This window comes from Amphibalanus amphitrite, unplaced genomic scaffold, assembly GCF_019059575.1.
Source record: "Amphibalanus amphitrite isolate SeventyFive unplaced genomic scaffold, NRLGWU_Aamphi_draft 000634F_arrow, whole genome shotgun sequence".
Classification (NCBI taxonomy): domain Eukaryota; kingdom Metazoa; phylum Arthropoda; class Thecostraca; order Balanomorpha; family Balanidae; genus Amphibalanus; species Amphibalanus amphitrite.
In genome coordinates this window covers 383,329-400,485 of record NW_024882128.1, presented here as the reverse complement: position 1 = coordinate 400,485, position 17,157 = coordinate 383,329, and the positions used below count along the sequence as shown (strand labels likewise).

The following is a 17,157-nucleotide window of genomic DNA, read 5'->3' as shown; positions in this document are numbered from 1 at the left end:
AACTAAACTTACAGTGAAAAGGGAAAAAAGAAGGACCCGAGGGGAAGGATTCAGGAAGGATTACAGGAAAATGCTTTGTGCGTTCGTATATGGAACGGGGAGATTTGAGAGACGACCTACATCACGTACACGGACACTGTTGGGGTGCAGGTGCCGGCGGAGGCGGGGCAGGCACCCGACGGCGCGCGCCACCTCAGTGGCCAGACGGCGCGGCGGACCGGCGCCCCCAGCGGACGGCGCCCGCCTCCTGCAGCGGACTGCAGCGCCTGCAGCGGACGGCGGCTGCCTCCTCCAGCGGACCGGCGCCCCCAGCGGACGGCGCCCGCCTCCTGCAGCGGACGGCGGTCGCCCCCAGCGGACGGCGGCTGCCTCCTCCAGCGGACGGCGGCTGGCTACTGCAGCGGACCGCCTCCTCCAGCGGACTGCAGCGCCGTGGTCGGCCCTCCCTCGCCGGCTGGCGATCGGACGCCAGGACCGGTCCGGTCAGCTCGGCAGTGCGCACCCGCTGCCGACCACGGCTCCCGAACATACAAGCATACCTGAAGACATGGGCAATGGACAGTCATTACCATCTCCGTATAGAAAAACACTGGTCAACAACAGGCTAAAAGTGGCCGATGCCGTGCCGCCCGTGTCCGCTTCAGATGGACGGTCACGGCCGGTCAGGTCAGGTCAGGGCTAGTCATGTCAAGTATGTACATACATAACATTTGGAAAACCAATGCCAAACCGAAAGCCAACACCAACTTTCAGAATAATAACAGTTAACATCGCAAACAAGATAAATTCGTAAAATTAATAGCAACATTAACTTTTCACAAAATTCAAGGCTTTATACCATAGTGATGATTTATAACGTCAACAAAATACCAAATGCATTAAGCTTGGGATACACCAAACGATATTGAATTTGGTGTACCCTAATGCATTACGATACACCAAATGCATTACGATTGGACGAATTGGTCAGACGGTCCGACTGGGCCAGGGCGGGCCGCAGGTCAGGCGGGGTCACATAGACACGGACAGGGCGGGCCGCAGGTTAGTCGGGGTCACATGGACGCGGACAGGGCGGGCCGCAGGTCAGGCGGGGTCACATAGACACGGACAGGGCGGGCCGCAGGTCAGGCGGGGTCACATAGACACGGACAGGGCGGGCCGCAGGGCAGGCGGGGTCACATGGACGCGGACAGGGCGGGCCGCAGGTCAGGCGGGGTCACATAGACACGGACAGGGCGGGCCGCAGGTCAGGCGGGGTCACATAGACACGGACAGGGCGGGCCGCAGGTCAGGCGGGGTCACATAGACACGGACAGGGCGGGCCGCAGGGCAGGCGGGGTCACATGGACACAGACAGGGAACACGGCCGGCAGACTGGGCCAGGAACTGGGCCAGGAAGGAATGCAGTGCACCCGGAATGAAAAAATGAATTCCCAGAGCTACGGGTGATACTTATCACCTCATTACGTAGTGACATCAGTAAGAAGTGTTTTCAGGACGACAAACGGGAAGTTTTACGGCTCCCACTGTTGTCGACTGTTAGTGATGGCCCGGCGGCCGGGTAGGCAGCATGTCGCGCCCTCTCTGTGCTGACGGCAGACACTCTCTGGGCGCGGCAGCGGCAGTCGGGGCAGAGCCGACTGCAGCCGGCTCTGAGCAGAGCGGCGGCGACTGCGGCACAGCGCACCTGAAACAGAGCGGCTCAAACAGAACGGCTCAAACAGAGCGGCTCAAACAGAGCGCAGACAGAGGGGGACGGGTGACAGACAAAATTTCGCATCATGACAAGACTCGCATCATGACGGAATGGGAGGACAGGAAATGTCCTGCATCGTCAAAACCCGCAGGCGTTTCCGCCCTTGCGCCGAGGCCGTCTTCGGCACAGACAATGAATTACAATTAATGGTTACAACTTACAATGAATGAATTACAATGACAGGTTACAATGAATGGACAATTTGCAAAAACCTGTTGACTTGGTGTTCCTGGTCATTGTTTTGTTCTACTGTTGAGCATAGGTGGAGAATTGTAAAAATCCACGTGGGTGTTGGGTCAGTGGCGCCAGTGGCGGTGTTGGGTGTCCTGTGTCTTGCCGATGGTGCATGTTGGTCGGCTCTATAACAAGGTCGGGTACTCCCAAATCGGCTTTACTCATCAAAATTCGGCTTCTTTTTGGTCCTGGTCTCAAGCATTCCGAAGAATTATCCCATGGTAATGGGGAGGTGGCAAAATTGACCTGACCTTAGGTCACCGGTATCGAAGTTTCGAGACATACATTTTGTACAAACTGTTGGCCTTATCAATCGGTGAAATTCTCAAAGCAATCAGCCACTCGGTGTGGGTATGACAGACATTGGTACTTCAATCGTTATTCGTGAAAAACTGTCTACCTTAACCGCCGCTATTTTGACTTGTTTACCCCTGTGACGTCATTTTTTTACCTGACGTGAAAATGACCTCAGTAAAAATTGTAGACTTTGTCCGTTTGTATCCCATGCCATTTTGTTTCTATCTTGCTTCGTTCTCGAGATATCACGGGGAGAAGGTATCCGCCCCCGTCGGTGTGAAGTTGGTGCGGAATGCGGATCCCCGTTGGTGCGCGGGTTAAACCATGATATTTCGGACCAAAAGACTATCTCACTCAAAGCAAAACTTCAGGACGTCCGGAACCGAAAACCCATTGACGCGGCACGAATGCGTCGATGGCTACCAAGGTCTGGTATAAATAAAGCGAAAAATTGTGTCCATTTTTTACAACGCATTCTGATGTATGTACGGTAATTAGAGCAGGGGCGCGGGAACTACCTACTTTCAGACTGGGGGGGGGGGGGGAGGAAACACCATAATTGAAATCAACCTTGGGTACCCCCAAACCTAGTTCTCTCACCGGTTTTAGGACACTTATTTTTCATCCCTTGGCGTTTTCATAAAAAAGAAAACATTTGCAAAAAAGTGCGATATTCCGTCTTAAAGCTGTGGGGATGGGGCACCGCCCCCACGGCCCCGGAGTTGGGGGGGAGGTTAACTGTCCCCACTACCCCCCCCCCCCGTTCCCGCGCCTATGAATTAGAGAAAACAATGCGTTCAAAAAATCGTAACAGTGATGCCAGTACCAAATTTGGTTGTGGGTGCCCAGAGCCCCTTGGGGGGGGGGGGGTGCTCAATTCAGAATTGGGGGTGCCCGGGCACACCCAAAAGTATACAAATTGACACCTATGCGCTGAGCTGTAAGCCAGTTTTTTAACCCGCGCCCCACTGGGGTCTGCGTATAACACGCCCTACTGGGGGGAGGGGGGGCTATTCATAGCCCCCCCCTCCTAACTCCGAAACTACTGGGCCGATCGTCAAAATTCAAACGGCGTCTGATAGCCCCGGAAAAACTGTCGAGCGAAACCTAATTTCATTGACCTCCAGGTCACCGATGACGTCACAGGTCAGGTCAAAGTAAAAATTATTAGCATTTTTGCTTGATCACGTTTTGGGCTCTGGCCGCCGTCTTACCAGTCAGATCAGGCTCATTTTTGGACCACACACTCGGGAACAGATGCTCTAGTTACCCTGAGGGTACCAAACTTGTACTTTGATTTTCAGGTCAAGGTCAGGTCATCACAGGTCACGAAAATATTATATCATGCGTCGGTCACGTGACACATGTTTTATGGTCCATTTAGGTCAGAGATTTCGAATTTGATGTCGTCTGTGTTAGTCGAGGTCATTTTGAGTCGAATTTAGCTTATGTTAGGTCACTTTCAGGTCAAAAAAGGTCAAATTTTGAAGTTAAAATTTTTCAACAAAAAGGTGTCTATTGGATGCAGTTTGAGCTCAGGAACACGATGGTGCTATTTACATTGGCGTACGATGTCAAATACGTGCTGAAAAATTGATTTGAAAAATTAATAATTATGAATTTTTTGCAATAATGCGTAAAACTTGGCCATTTTTGAAGATATTTAGCTAAAACTTGCTAGAGTTAGTCATAATAATGCGTTCTATCACATATATTCCGTTTTTTTTTTCGAAAAATCAAAAACTTTTTGAAAAAAAATGTAAAAATATAAATTCTGGATATTATTATATAAAATTTTCAAAATTTTCAAAATTTCGAAAATCCGAGATAGCAGTTTGATAGCGCAGTCTATTCTGAGTCCTCTCATGCAAAGCAATTGGATCTAGCTTAAAAACTGACCTCTTGGAAGCGATTGCCGTGGTTCAATGTTTTGCGTCGAAATCGGCCGAACATGACGTCAATCTGAAGTCATTTCCGGCCGACCTATGGTAGGTACGAAGTTCAAAGGTGTCAAATTGATGCAGCCGAAGGTACTGAAAGTTTGGCGTCGATACGTCAAGCGGTTTGGAAGTTATTGCAGAAAAATGGGAGGGTGGCTATAAATAGCCCCCCTCCCCCAGTGGGGCGCGGGTTAATGATGCAATTGGGCATTATCCGGGCAGCGCCTCTCTTTGGTTGTAAAAAGGAAATACGCCTGACTCTCCCAGCGCTAGGGGAGAAAGGCCCGGTTTAGCCAAAAGAAGTATTAAAAAAAAACGGAATTTGATTTGTTGGTGGGGCGGTGGGGAACTTTATCGTGTGCCAATTTCATGACCCTAGATAAATACATTCAAGCTCAAGTGAGGTAAAACGTGATCAAATTTACCATAGTGACTATTTTGCGTTTATACACCCTGGTCCCTGACCCATACATCTAAGAGTTACCGGCCGATTTTCCTTTTTTATTTATTCGATGTTTTTAGCAGGGCTGCGGAGTCGATGGATTTTCGGCGACTCCGACTCCGACTCCGACTCCGGCTTTAAAAAACCAGCTCCGATTCCGACTCCGACTCCGGGCAGAATTGTCGACTCCGACCGACTCCAACTCCCGACTCCGACTCCGCAGACCTAGCAGGGCTGCGAAGTCGACAGATTTTCGGTGACTCCGACTCCGACTCCGGCTCGGGTTTCTAAAATCGACTCCGACTCCGACTCCGACTCCGGTCACAACTGTCGACTCCGACCGACTCCGACTCCGACTCCGACTCCGACTCCGCAGCCCTGGTTTTTAGCATGTTAAGAGAATCTCTAGTTAATCTAACAATAAATTTGGCAGTTAGTGACCTGCTAAGAATAAGCTGTCGCCGGCAGAGTCGTGGGTCGGCCGATGCGGGAAACGTTTCAGTCACAATATTGTGTTTGCAACCTAATAATCATGGGCGTCGAAAGCGGGGGGGAAGGGGGGGACGCGTCCCCCCCAGTCGAGGAATCCGAGGGGGACGTCCCCTCCAAAAATCACCCATAAATGATTTAAAAAATGACTATTTGCAACGGTCATTCACAATGGAGTCATGTAAACAGAAATAAACCCTTTTTAAAAGAATATTGATGCTGGTCAGTTCGACCGTACAATTGAGAACTCAGGCACTTCAGCGGCTCAAATAAGTACACTGTAAAGTCTTCAGTCTTGTATTTGCCACGAACGGTGACAATTCACACATCCAAGACCGACAACTTCGTCCCAGCACGGACCAACAGCCAATAATGCTCGCCACAGCCCCCGCTACCGGCCGCCCGGACCCGGTCAGCTGATCGCTCACCGCCGAGGGGCAGGCCGAGCGCACACGTAACTCACGCGGCACCGACCGACCGAGCCGCCGCGCCCGCCAGCCGGCGCTCGAGCGTCCGGCATTCGGGCCACTTGCCCGGTAGACCAGTGGTATTCCCTAACATACACCCTTGGGTACACCCACCAAGGGCTGAAGTTCGGTCCTCTGGGTGGGGTGACAGCTGCATAAATAAACCACACATTTTAGAGTATTCACAATACTCAAGCAAGACCCCCACTTCTAAACGGCCATCCTCCCGTGCTAGGCAAAACGACAGCCAAAGGGGCTCACCAATTCACCATGGCCTTAGAGGACCTGATGCTGGTGTGAGAGGACCTCGCCACGGTCTGGGATTTGTTTTATTGGGTTAGGCCTTTTCGGTCTAACGACTTAACGAGACCATTTCAGAGCCGGAAGGATGATAGGAATTAGGGGGGGGGGGGGGTTGGTCTGGGCGAGCACCCTGGTGAGTCGCCGGGGCTGAGCCCGTCCAGAAGGCAGGCCGACCAGCCCCCCCCCCCTTCCCAAGCACTCACCGCACCCGGTTACGGGTGTGCTCTTATCGGGCGTTCCCGCATGGGATTAAGTTGCCCATGCAGCCCGGAACAAGGGGTTGAGGCGTGGAGGAGAGGGATTTGACTGTCCTGAGGATAGAAATGACGGAACGGTGTGTGGTATGAGAGGGTCCAGAAGGTTTTAATACTCAGTGTCGGCCTATATTAGTCTGACCCCTATACAACCACCGTCCACCAGGCACCAGTCACAACGGCCAACGGAACCTCCAGCTCTTATCCCCCCCCCCCCCCCCGACCTTAAGAAACTGCTAATTTTTATATCGTCATCCACGAATTACACGTGTACCGTAAACGACTGGCTAAAACGCTTCATATATTTGGACTACCCAGTTAAGATTTAAGAGCATAACTTCAAGCCAGAAAATGTCGACTCTGACTTCGGAGTCGAAGTGCAAACGACTTCGGTGACTCCAGCTCCGACTCTGGCCAGAGCTGTCAAGTCAAGCTGACGAGCTGTCAAGCTCCGGCTCCGACCCTGCAGTCCTTCAGTTGCACTACACAAAATTTCAAACTTCTAGGAAATAAGTTATACGTTTAAAGGATCACAATTTTTAGAGGCAGAGTTAATTGACTTGGTGACGAAATCTTAGGTGTTCTGGCATCAAACTTGTTACACGGGCTGCAAAATCAAGGTGTTTTGGAGCTGTTTTGCAAATTGGTTATGAAAAAATTTGCGGCGCTTCGCGCCGCCGTTTCATACTCGAGTCAAAAAGTACGGTAGTCGGTAACAATACCTAATATCGGGTTTTTAGCCGGCCGATCCGTCCCCCCCTGTCGAAAATCCGTGGCGACGCCCCTCCTCATAATTCAACTTTTACCAATTTAGTTTCGTTTTTTTTTTACCATAAGATTGCCTGTACATTTCTAAGCCTTCACACAAGATTTGACGCGAATCGATCATAATCAGCGGTAAGAAGCGCAGTGCAAAGATGTCCCGCCCCGGCACAGTCTACCATTCAGGTGGCGAGTATCGGCCGGCGCCGGCCGTCGCGCCGCCCCGGCAGGATGTTTGATTTTGAACCGCTATTACTAGAAAAGTTGTGGACCGATTTACCTATTGCTTGCACCAGAAGATTTGCAATTCGATTCTGGACAGGTATTGACAATTTGACGTTAATATAATGAATACGGCGTGAGCTATTGGCAAAAACAGGTGGCGTTGGCGAAATCCGCCCCCTTACACTGCGCGTGTACGTTGCACTACTTGTTGCTATATCATCCAAAGTTATCGTTGGCCCACTCTAATTTTCTCAGCAGACGTGCCTTACGTGTAGTGGAAGACAATATCTAAATTTGAGCAAAATCGAAGGGTACCCATTTTTTAATGAGGTTAGTGCTTGTGCGAGGAACATGTTCATCAATAGTAGAAAATGTAAAAACATGACCTTATTTCCTCGATAATTGCCAAAACTAATGCTGTACAAATATATACTTTATTTGAAAGAATGTAATATTTCAACCACAGGTCTTTTTCCAACAGTTTCAAATCTTTCTTTCAAATCCAATCTTTGAAATCCAACAGTTTCTTTCAAATAAAGTATATATTTGTACAGCATTAGTTTTGGCAATTATCGAGGAAATAAGGTCATGTTTTTACATTTTCTACTATTTAGGTACCCATTTTTCACAAATTATATTTAAAAAAATTAATTCAAAATAAATTAAATTCAAAATTTTCAAAAATTGTAAAAATTGCCAAATATTGCTAGTATAACTCCTTATGTATACGTTCCACTTTGTTTGATATTAATAGCTTCAAAAATGTTGAAGCTATAGATCTTTCAAAATTGCGATACACGCCCAATGCCCAATGCGGCTTGTATCTCTGTAGCCCGAGGGCATATTACAAAATCCTTTCACCCTCAGAGGTTTCACCTAATAGGCAATAGGTATACCAAGTTTGAACAAAATCGCAGAGGTGACCGATTTTGGCTGTCCCGGTTGACATGGAATGCCCCGCAGATGACTTGAAACCACATTCCAGTTAAATAACTGACCTGAATATTTGTTAATAGTTACAAAATACAGTTATAAATGTTTTTTTTTTTTGCAATGCAAATAATTAAGAGATTGCCTGATTTGTTTTTGTTACCTTATTTCCAAGTATTAGGTACCATTCAAGGCTTATCATATGTCTTGAGAAAGTTTGAAGCATTTGTTTGATGATTCCCTGATTTCGGTATCTAGTCGGTATTTCCCCCTATTTCTGAAAATCGGTTCGGTTTTGATATAATCTCAGTGGTTTTGGTCGGTATCGGTTTGGTATTGGTTTCCAAAATTTCTGAAATTGACATCACTAACTCAAACTCACCACTGGCGACCGACTGTCAACATCTCTCACACGTTGATACCGTTCGTCCACATATGTGAGGCGGCTAGAGATATAGCCTTGTCTCTACTCGGTGGCAACCGACTCAGCTAACCCCGTCACGACCTTTATACGGCCTGTTGTGTATTTGCGGTGTTCTGCTAGCAATTATAAAATGACCTCAACATGGAGGTGCCGAGCAGTGCAATGTCTCCCGCAAATATTGTGATTGTTTTTGGATAAAATCTGGGTTTCAGGGGGGACTTGGGAGTGACATGGAAAATGGAATACAGGAAGTGATATATTGTGATTTTGAATATTGAATAGACTGAAGAAATGAATAATATCTGGAACATTTGGCGACCGTGACAGGACACGATGGAGGAGTATATACAATTGGCAGAAAGGTGTGGATTGAGTGGATCAGAAGCCTTGGCATATGCCACTGAACAGAAGGAGAAGGCGGACGAAAGAGCGGAGAGAATCGCAGCCAGAGAAGAGAGAGAAAAAGAGAGACAAGAGAGAGAAAAAGAGAGACAATTTGAAGTTACGGCCAGAGAAGAGAGAGAAAAAGAGAGACAGCATGAGCTAGAGCTGGAGCGCATCCGAGCGGAGAGAGCGAGTTCAACAGAACAACAGGCGGCGTCGGCCAAGAAGCCCAAGTTACCTGCGTTCGTGGATGGCAAGGACGATTTGGACGCCTACCTGGCGCGGTTCGAGAGGACAGCAGCTCGGTGCGGGTGGGCCAGAGAGGAATGGGCCACTAACTTGAGTGCTCTTCTGACCGGGAGGGCTCTCAACGTGTATTCTCGGCTAAGCGAGCGTGATGCAAATGACTACCAGCAAGTAAAGGAAGCCCTGCTACAGCGCTACGGTTTGACGGCGGAGGGCTACCGCCGTAAGCTCCGAGAGAGCGGACCCGAGCCGGATGAGAGCCCACCTCAATATCTGGAGCGGCTGACGGGCTACCTGCGCCGTTGGGTGAGCTTGGCTGGCGAGGATTTAGAAGACCTAGTTGTGTATGAACAGTTTATGGAAGCATGTCCGAAACAACTGCAGACGCATCTACGCGAGCGCGTTGACTATGACCTGAAAGATTTGGGTGAGCAGGCTTCAAAATTCTTAGAAGCTCACGGCCGCTCGCTTTACAACTGGCCCAGACGCGCCAACGCCAGTGGTGATTCATCCTCATCGCCCTCTCCACAGGCTTACGGTTCAGCAACTGCGCTACCGACGGCGGTCCAAGATGGTTGCGTCTTTTGTGGGTACCCTCATCCATCGGAAGAGTGTAGGAAGACGCGGGACCTCACGCCGGCTGAGCGACGAGAGCGCTTGATGCGCCGAGCGGGGTGCTTCTGGTGCCTGAAGCCGGCCTCTCACCGAGCAGTTGACTGCCGCCAGGGCCTGGCGCGCTGCTCGATCTGTAATGGCAAGCACAATCCCCTGCTATGCGACCGGTCGTCTGTGCCAGCAGCAGCGAGGGGCAGCCAGTCGAGCAGCGGCACGTCACCCGCTCAATCAGCCACGGTGACGGCGGCCAGTCGCACAGCCACCGAACCTGACCGTGTCGTGCTCATGCAGACGGCCAAAGTGGAGGCATCTGGACTGAAGAGCACGTGCCGCGTGCGAGTCATGTGTGACTCAGGCAGCAACGCCACCTTCATCAGATCTGACACAGCACACATGCTGGGCTGTCGGATTCAGACAAGACAACCGCTCCAGGTGAGCACATTCGGAGGAGGAAAGGCGTCGCATCAGCTGAGTGAGAAGGTGGAAGTGGGACTGACCACACAGGATGGGTCACTGCTACGTGTCGAGGCCTACAAGATTCCCAATATATGTGGCCCTCCGCCTGTCATCGGCATAGAAGAAATACAGCTTCATGAACACCTGAGAGGTCTGAAGCTGGCGGAGGAACCAGGTGCTGCGCTGGCCAGTGGTGGTGAAATTGAGATTCTCCTCGGCCAGGACGTCCTGCAGGACGTTTTTGACGGTGACATGCGCGTCGGTCAGTCCGGGCCAATGGCGATCAGCTCGCGGTTTGGCTGGATCGTATGCGGGCGGTCAGGCTGCGCCACTCCAGCCCCACAAGAGATGATGGCCAACTTCGTGCACACGGAGACGGAGTCGGTGAAGGCGACGCTGGATGACTTGTGGACGCTGGAAGGCATCGGGATCAGCAGTGATGGTGTAGGAGATGGCAGCGTGAAGAAAACGCAGGGAGCCGCTGCCCTGCAGCAGTTCAATGAAACCTGCACCCGCCTTCCTGACGGGCGCTATCAGAACCGTTGGCCATGGAAACATGACACCGGGGACCTCCCCTCAAACGAAGCCATGGCGCTCTCTCGCCTGGAGGCGTGCGAGCGGAGCCTGAGGAAGACTGGAAAACTGAGGCAATATGACAATGCAATCCAAGACTACATCGATCAAGGTCACGCTGAAGAGGCACCCCAGATCCCCACTGGGAAGGTGCATCTACTCCCGCACCATGCAGTCTTCAAGGGAGACAAGATCAGGATTGTCTTTGACGCTGCCGCTGGCCATCCCAACTCGCTGAACGATCACGTCCTCTCTGGTCCAAACATGATTGCTGACCTTACCGGAGTGCTGCTCCGATTTCGAACGAGAAGGATCGGAGTCACCGCTGATATTGAGAAGGCATTCCTTCAGCTGGCTCTACATCCTGATGACCGGGATGTCACGAGGTTCCTGTGGAGGAAGGATGCCTCCGATCTCCGCCCCACCACCTACCGCATGACGCGTGTGGTGTTCGGAGTGACCACTTCGCCATTCCTGCTTCAGGCAAGCGTACGTCAACATCTGCAGCAGTATGAGGAGGCAGACGGACAGCTGGTCGCTCGCCTGCGGCGCGACCTATACTGTGATGATTTAATCACCAGCGTGGATACACAGGAAGAGGCTGAGGAGCTGTCACAGCGGACCCAAGAGATCTTCAATGATGCCAAGATGAATATGAGACACTGGACCTACAGCTTCGAGACGGACAAGGAGGCACACAAGCCTCTTGGCGAGGAGGCAACAGCTGAGCGTAAAGTGCTGGGCATCTGCTGGATCCCAGGGGACGATCAGCTGGTGTTCAAAACTGCCTTTCTGACGCAGCTCGGTCGAGAAGCACCGGAAACGAAGCGGAACATTCTAAGCGTCTCAGCGCGCTTTTACGACCCGCTTGGCCTTCTTGTTCCCTTTCTGGTTCGAGCGAAGCTTCTGCTGAAGAGATTATGGATCGCTGGCCATTCCTGGGATCAGACGGTAGCCAGTGACGTGCGCAAGGACTGGAGAAAGTGGCTTCTGGAGCTGGAGCAGATCGACGGTTTCCGCATCCCACGTCCCTACGCGACCGGCGGGGACTGCGGCTATCAGCTACACATGTTCTGCGACGCCAGTATGGAGGCCATGGCAGCAGCTGTGTACGTCAAACCGGAAGACAACGCACGCGCGCCCACTCTGGTGATGGCTAAGGCCCGTCTCGCCCCACGCCAAGCCATGTCAGTGCCTCGTCTCGAGCTGACAGCGGCCGTGATCGGTGCCCGGTTAGTCACCTACGTGCAAAGTCAACTAGACATCACCACCGAAATCAGCGGCTGCTGGACTGACTCGATGGTAGCGCTTCACTGGATTAGAAGCAATTCCCAGCGGTGGGGAGTATACGTGCGAAACAGAATCAACGAGATCCAGAGCCTCTGCCCGCCGACCTTGTGGAAGCATGTCCCGGGCAATCAGAATCCTGCTGATCTGCCATCCAAAGGAGTACCGGCGGCGCAGCTGAGGAGCAGCCTCTGGCTGCATGGCCCAGAGTGGCTGGAAGGCGACAATTCAGTCTGGCCTCCGCAGACTCCGACAAGCAACGAGCCAGCCGAATGTACAGTGGAAGCAAAGAAGATGGCGCTCACAACGGTAGGAACTCGCGCCAGATCAACTGGGATCGGACAAGTGATGGACATCAACCGCTACAGCAGCTGGAGGAAGCTGATAAGGATCACCGCCTGGGTGCTAAGATGGGCTCGAGGCCGCAGCTTGGCGACAAGCCTCAGCGGTCCTTTGTCGACAAGTGAAATCAGCACCGCTGAGGTCTGTGGGTCATGGACGCCCAACGAACCGAGTACGGCCAAGACCTGGATGCCCTCCAAGCGGGTCTTGACCTGCCGCGTCAGTCGAGCTTGAAGGCTCTCAACCCCGTGCTAGAAGAGGGCATACTGAGAAAGGATGGACGACTTCAGTATTCCAGTCTCTCAGAAGAGGAGATACGACCGGTGATTCTCCCGCCTGGTCACCGGCTGGTTTATCTCCTGGCTATGAAGATCCACGAAGAACTCTGTCACGCTGGAGTTCAGCAAGTTGTGGATGCCATCAGAGATCGCTATTGGATCACCCGGGGGCGGCAAACCGTGCGCGCCTCCCTGAACCAGTGCCGCAAATGCCACTTGTTCCGAGCCCAACCGTTCGCCATGAGACCGGCTCCTCTGCCTCGGAGCCGGGTGACAGCCGCTCGACCCTTCAGCTGCACTGGCATCGACTACGCTGGGCCGCTATATGTGAAGCGGCCGTTTGGATCCGAGCCCGAGAAGGTCTACATAGCGGTTTTCACCTGTGCCGTCACGCGCGCCCTGCATCTGGAGCTGGTGGGTTCCCTGCGGACGGAAGACTTCCTCCGCGCCTACCGTCGTTTTGCCGCTCGCAGACTCAGTCCGACCAGCATTATCAGCGACAACGCCACCTACTTCAAGGCCGCCTCTGCCGTCCTGGCCACGGAGGGAGTTTCTTGGAGCTTCATCGTGGAGCGGGCTCCATGGTGGGGCGGCTTCTGGGAGTCGATGGTGAAACTTACGAAGCACGCGCTGCGCCGCACACTTGGTGCAGCACTTCTCTCATGGGAGGAGCTAGAGACAGTGCTCTGTTCCGTGGAGGGGGCCATCAATGACCGTCCTCTCACTCAAGTCAGTGATGACCCGGATGACCTGCGACCGCTGAGACCGTCAGACTTCCTTCACTGCTCTCTGGAATCTGGTCCGAGTCCCGTCCGGGAGAGCGAAGCCCAGCGCCTGACACGCCGCCGCCGTTACCAGAGCCGAGTCATGGAATCCCTGTGGAATCGCTGGCAGCGTGAATATCTGAGGCACCTCAGAGATCAGCACCGACCTGAAGTGGAGCTAGCACCCACATCAGGCGATCTCGTGCTGATCGAAGGCGAGACCTCTCCCAATCGCCTGACCTGGACAACTGGCGTGATCTGTGCCGTGCATCCTGGACGGGATGGACGATCCCGTGCTGCCTCGGTGCGCACTGGGCGTGGTATCGTAAGGCGGCCCATACAGAAGCTGTATCTCTTGGAGGCCGCATCAGCCAGCCAGACGTCTCCAGAGGTCTGAGTGAGCGCAAATGGTGAAAGTCAATCCACCAGGAAGGGGCATGGGTGCTCGTGCTCCTATGCTCTCGTCATTGTGTACTATTATGTGTTACTATTGTCTTGACTTCCACCCCGGGGAGTATGTTGTGTATTTGCGGTGTTCTGCTAGCAATTATAAAATGACCTCAACATGGAGGTGCCGAGCAGTGCAATGTCTCCCGCAAATATTGTGATTGTTTTTGGATAAAATCTGGGTTTCAGGGGGGACTTGGGAGTGACATGGAAAATGGAATACAGGAAGTGATATATTGTGATTTTGAATATTGAATAGACTGAAGAAATGAATAATATCTGGAACACGGCCTCTTCATTTACGGCCCGCTCCTCTGCTAACGCATGGATGACCTAGGAGGCAGGAGCCCACCACCCGCGGCTCGTTTCGGTTGTCTTCATTTTCAGATCAGCTGAGATCTGTGTGTTTGAATGACTCGGCGATCAGTCAGGTTCTGTTTCCAGCAAGTCCGACAGCTCACACAATCAAAGCGAAACCTACACTAGTCAGCTCATGCCGTGCTCTTCTGGGCCGTGCGAAAGAAAGCTGCGCTGGCAATAACGCTGGAAGTGTGCACCTGTGAGTCCTGTGCGCCAGAACTCACGAAGACTCACAAAGACACAGGGATTCACTGTTGCATCACCTACACCTACAGGCTACGCAGAACGTTTCCGATGCCGTGGACTACTCAGCTGGTTTCGGTGGTCGGTCACGATTGCCCGATGCGGTTCCGGATACAGAGCGAAAGCTAAGATGGTCACCGAGCTGCGGCATGCTAAATATAAGGCTGCCGACTCTGAATTCAATTGTTGTACCTGGTCGGTTGCTACTGATCAAGCAAGTTCAACAAACAAACGGTGTTACGGAAACTGTTTGTTTGAAGTGTTGGAAACTTCGTGTCTTGCCGGGAGGTGCAGTCCGGACTCTGGCGAAGAACCCACGCACATACTGTTATTGGCACAGCGTAGCGTCTTACTGAGTTCATCTTGCTATGGTGCTGTTCTGCTCGCAAGATTTGCTTTTCGGCCGTTCAGGTCGTCAGATGTCATCGCTATCTGTCATCGCTGGGCATCGTGCGGCAGAAGCCGCACGGTCTCAGAAGACGGCATTATAAGGTGGCGAGTGTGGACTTCGCCGCAACTATTTTTGAACATTAAGAAAGCGAAGCTTCACCACTCACCAAGGCATCTCCCAAGACGATCAGCGGCTCGGCGCCTATTTCGTCTACACGGCGGCATAGAAACGGGCCGTGAACGTTAAGGGAGGGGGATAGCTGGGTCAGTCGCCGGGCGAGGAGCAGACGCGGCGGTATCTGAAACCGCCTCACACGTCGACCAAATGTTCCAACGTTTAAAAGAAGTTGACGATCGGCGACTACAGGTGCATTAGGCCTACAGTGATGCTACACATTTTTGGCTCACAAATGCTGTCCCTGAAATGTGTCGTGTGCGTTAGGATGAATAAATGCACCAATTATCGGATGATTATATGAGTCTGAGACAACAAATACATTAAAAATCAGGGTACACTTACCACAATCGGATGCAAATCACAAGTACGAACTACAAACTTGTGACGAGTACCGGCCAACACGTCACCTCAGGAGCGAATCTAACCGTGTTGTGGGCGGGTGTATGGGGGAGGGGGAGGGGGGGGGGAATTGTTACATAACTGGCACCTCTTTGTTTTCCACGTGACATGTGCACAAGAGGTCACCCACATGCATCGGGAATATTCCAATAATTGGTAGAAGGACTGAGGCTACCCTACCAAACGGGTGCACGTCAGAATAGCTAATGGCATTTGAGCTAGTGACTTTTCAGCTAGAACAAAACAGCCAGTGCCTCAAAACAGCTTTTGATAAAATAGCTAGCGTCAAAATAGCTAGTGAAGCAAAATAGCTAGTGTTCCAAAACAGCTAGTGACAAAATCGTTAGTGTCCAAACAATTAGTGACGGAATAGCTTAGGGCAAGTGAAAAAGACATCCACCTACTGAGACGTTAGGGAATACATCGCGGAGGGTCCTATTGGCCGATAATTCAAAGTTCATTATAAACGTAAGGGAAGACTGACCCAATAACGCACACGTAAGGTTCCAATCGCAATTACGGCCAAATGGCTGCGCCGATAGGGGTGTAATCACGCCAGTATGTTGGGCAATGAATGGTCTCTATAATCCCAGAGACGGAACTATGATGGGATTTTAGTATGGCTATGACGACTGTTTTAAAAAAGGTCTGCATTTGTGCGTTATTGGGAACAGGCTTCCTAAAAACGCACAGCCAGAGTCCTTTATTACGCATATTTTTCAACATAGGTGGCGCTTTTTCCAGGGAAGTTGGTGGGGCAAAAAGACGTCAAACCCACAATGTCCGCTTATAAAGTTGAATAAAATGTCGCACTGAATCAATTCCTATCATTACAGACATATTACCTATTTTGCATTAAACAGACATTACAAAGCTCTTCAATGCGAAAAAGATTAATTTGCAAAGTAGGTAACAAAGTCTTAGAAATCAGCTGAAGTTGGTGGGGAAAAACGATTATTGGTGGGGCAAAATACCAAGTTGGTGGGGCAGCCGCCCCACCAACTGTATAGGAAGCTCCGCCCCTGTTTTTCAATGTGTATATGCAGCGATGCGGCGTGTACTAAAATATCAACTTTTCATTGCACGTTCAGTCATTAAAGTCTAAACTCACTCATGGTTAAGAAAAGAGGCATGTTTGTCTTGTTAATTCTTTGGTGTCGTACTTTGTTAGAATCCATGCTGATAATTTTACAGTCTATTCGTTACTGATCCGTCTGAACTGACAAGCTTGCTTATGCCGCGGTGCCAAACTCTTAACCACTCTTCTCGAAAATTATCACCTGTTCCATTCCCGGCCCGGTCCAATGTAGAAAAAGAGCGCTTCAGTAAAGAAATGTGAGCTTCGTGTTGCGGACGGGGGGGAAGGGGTGGGAGGGGCAGGGTCACGAACGACGGACATGGCTTTCCGTCGAAACAGGCTGGGGCAGGCACGTACCCAGGATTTTGCCCAGGAGGGGGCCACCTGCTTTCGAAGGGGCCCCCCACAGTGTATAGGGCCCCCAGGTTCCCCGGGGGCCCCCGGGAGTCATGAAGAACCTTTCGATGGTGGGGAGGGGGGGCATAGTGGGTCCGGTCTCTCCTGCAGACGTAGGTGAGAAAACGCCACGTGTGTGGGAAAACGCAATTCAGTTCTTTACAACCTTATGTAGCATTTGGTTGTGATTTCTCGCGT

The 17,157-nt window shown here is 51.4% G+C and overlaps 2 protein-coding genes across 2 annotated transcripts; both read left to right on the top strand.

Moving 5' to 3' along the window:
- The first annotated feature begins 5,895 nt into the window (after positions 1–5,895).
- Positions 5,896–12,551, top strand: LOC122363688. Its single transcript, XM_043333206.1, has 4 exons — positions 5,896–5,921; positions 9,270–9,459; positions 9,685–12,029; positions 12,245–12,551. Exons 1-4 carry the CDS (start codon positions 5,896–5,898, stop codon positions 12,549–12,551), a joined length of 2,868 nt encoding a protein of 955 aa, XP_043189141.1.
- A 27-nt stretch (positions 12,552–12,578) lies between these two features.
- LOC122363687 lies at positions 12,579–13,865 on the top strand. The gene has a single exon (XM_043333205.1). The coding sequence runs from the start codon at positions 12,579–12,581 to the stop codon at positions 13,863–13,865; it is 1,287 nt and encodes a 428-aa protein (XP_043189140.1).
- Positions 13,866–17,157: the final 3,292 nt, after the last annotated feature.

Bases quoted from the DNA above. Each gene is read 5' to 3' on its own strand.
- LOC122363688 (XM_043333206.1), top strand. From the start codon at position 5,896: ATGGCCTTAGAGGACCTGATGCTGGT. The intron at 5,922-9,269 runs GTGAGAGGACCT...TCTGACCGGGAG, and splicing joins TTAGAGGACCTGATGCTGGT to GGCTCTCAACGTGTATTCTC. The intron at 9,460-9,684 runs GTGAGCTTGGCT...CCCTCTCCACAG, and splicing joins CGGGCTACCTGCGCCGTTGG to GCTTACGGTTCAGCAACTGC.
- LOC122363687 (XM_043333205.1), top strand. From the start codon at position 12,579: ATGGACGCCCAACGAACCGAGTACGGCCAAGACCTGGATGCCCTCCAA.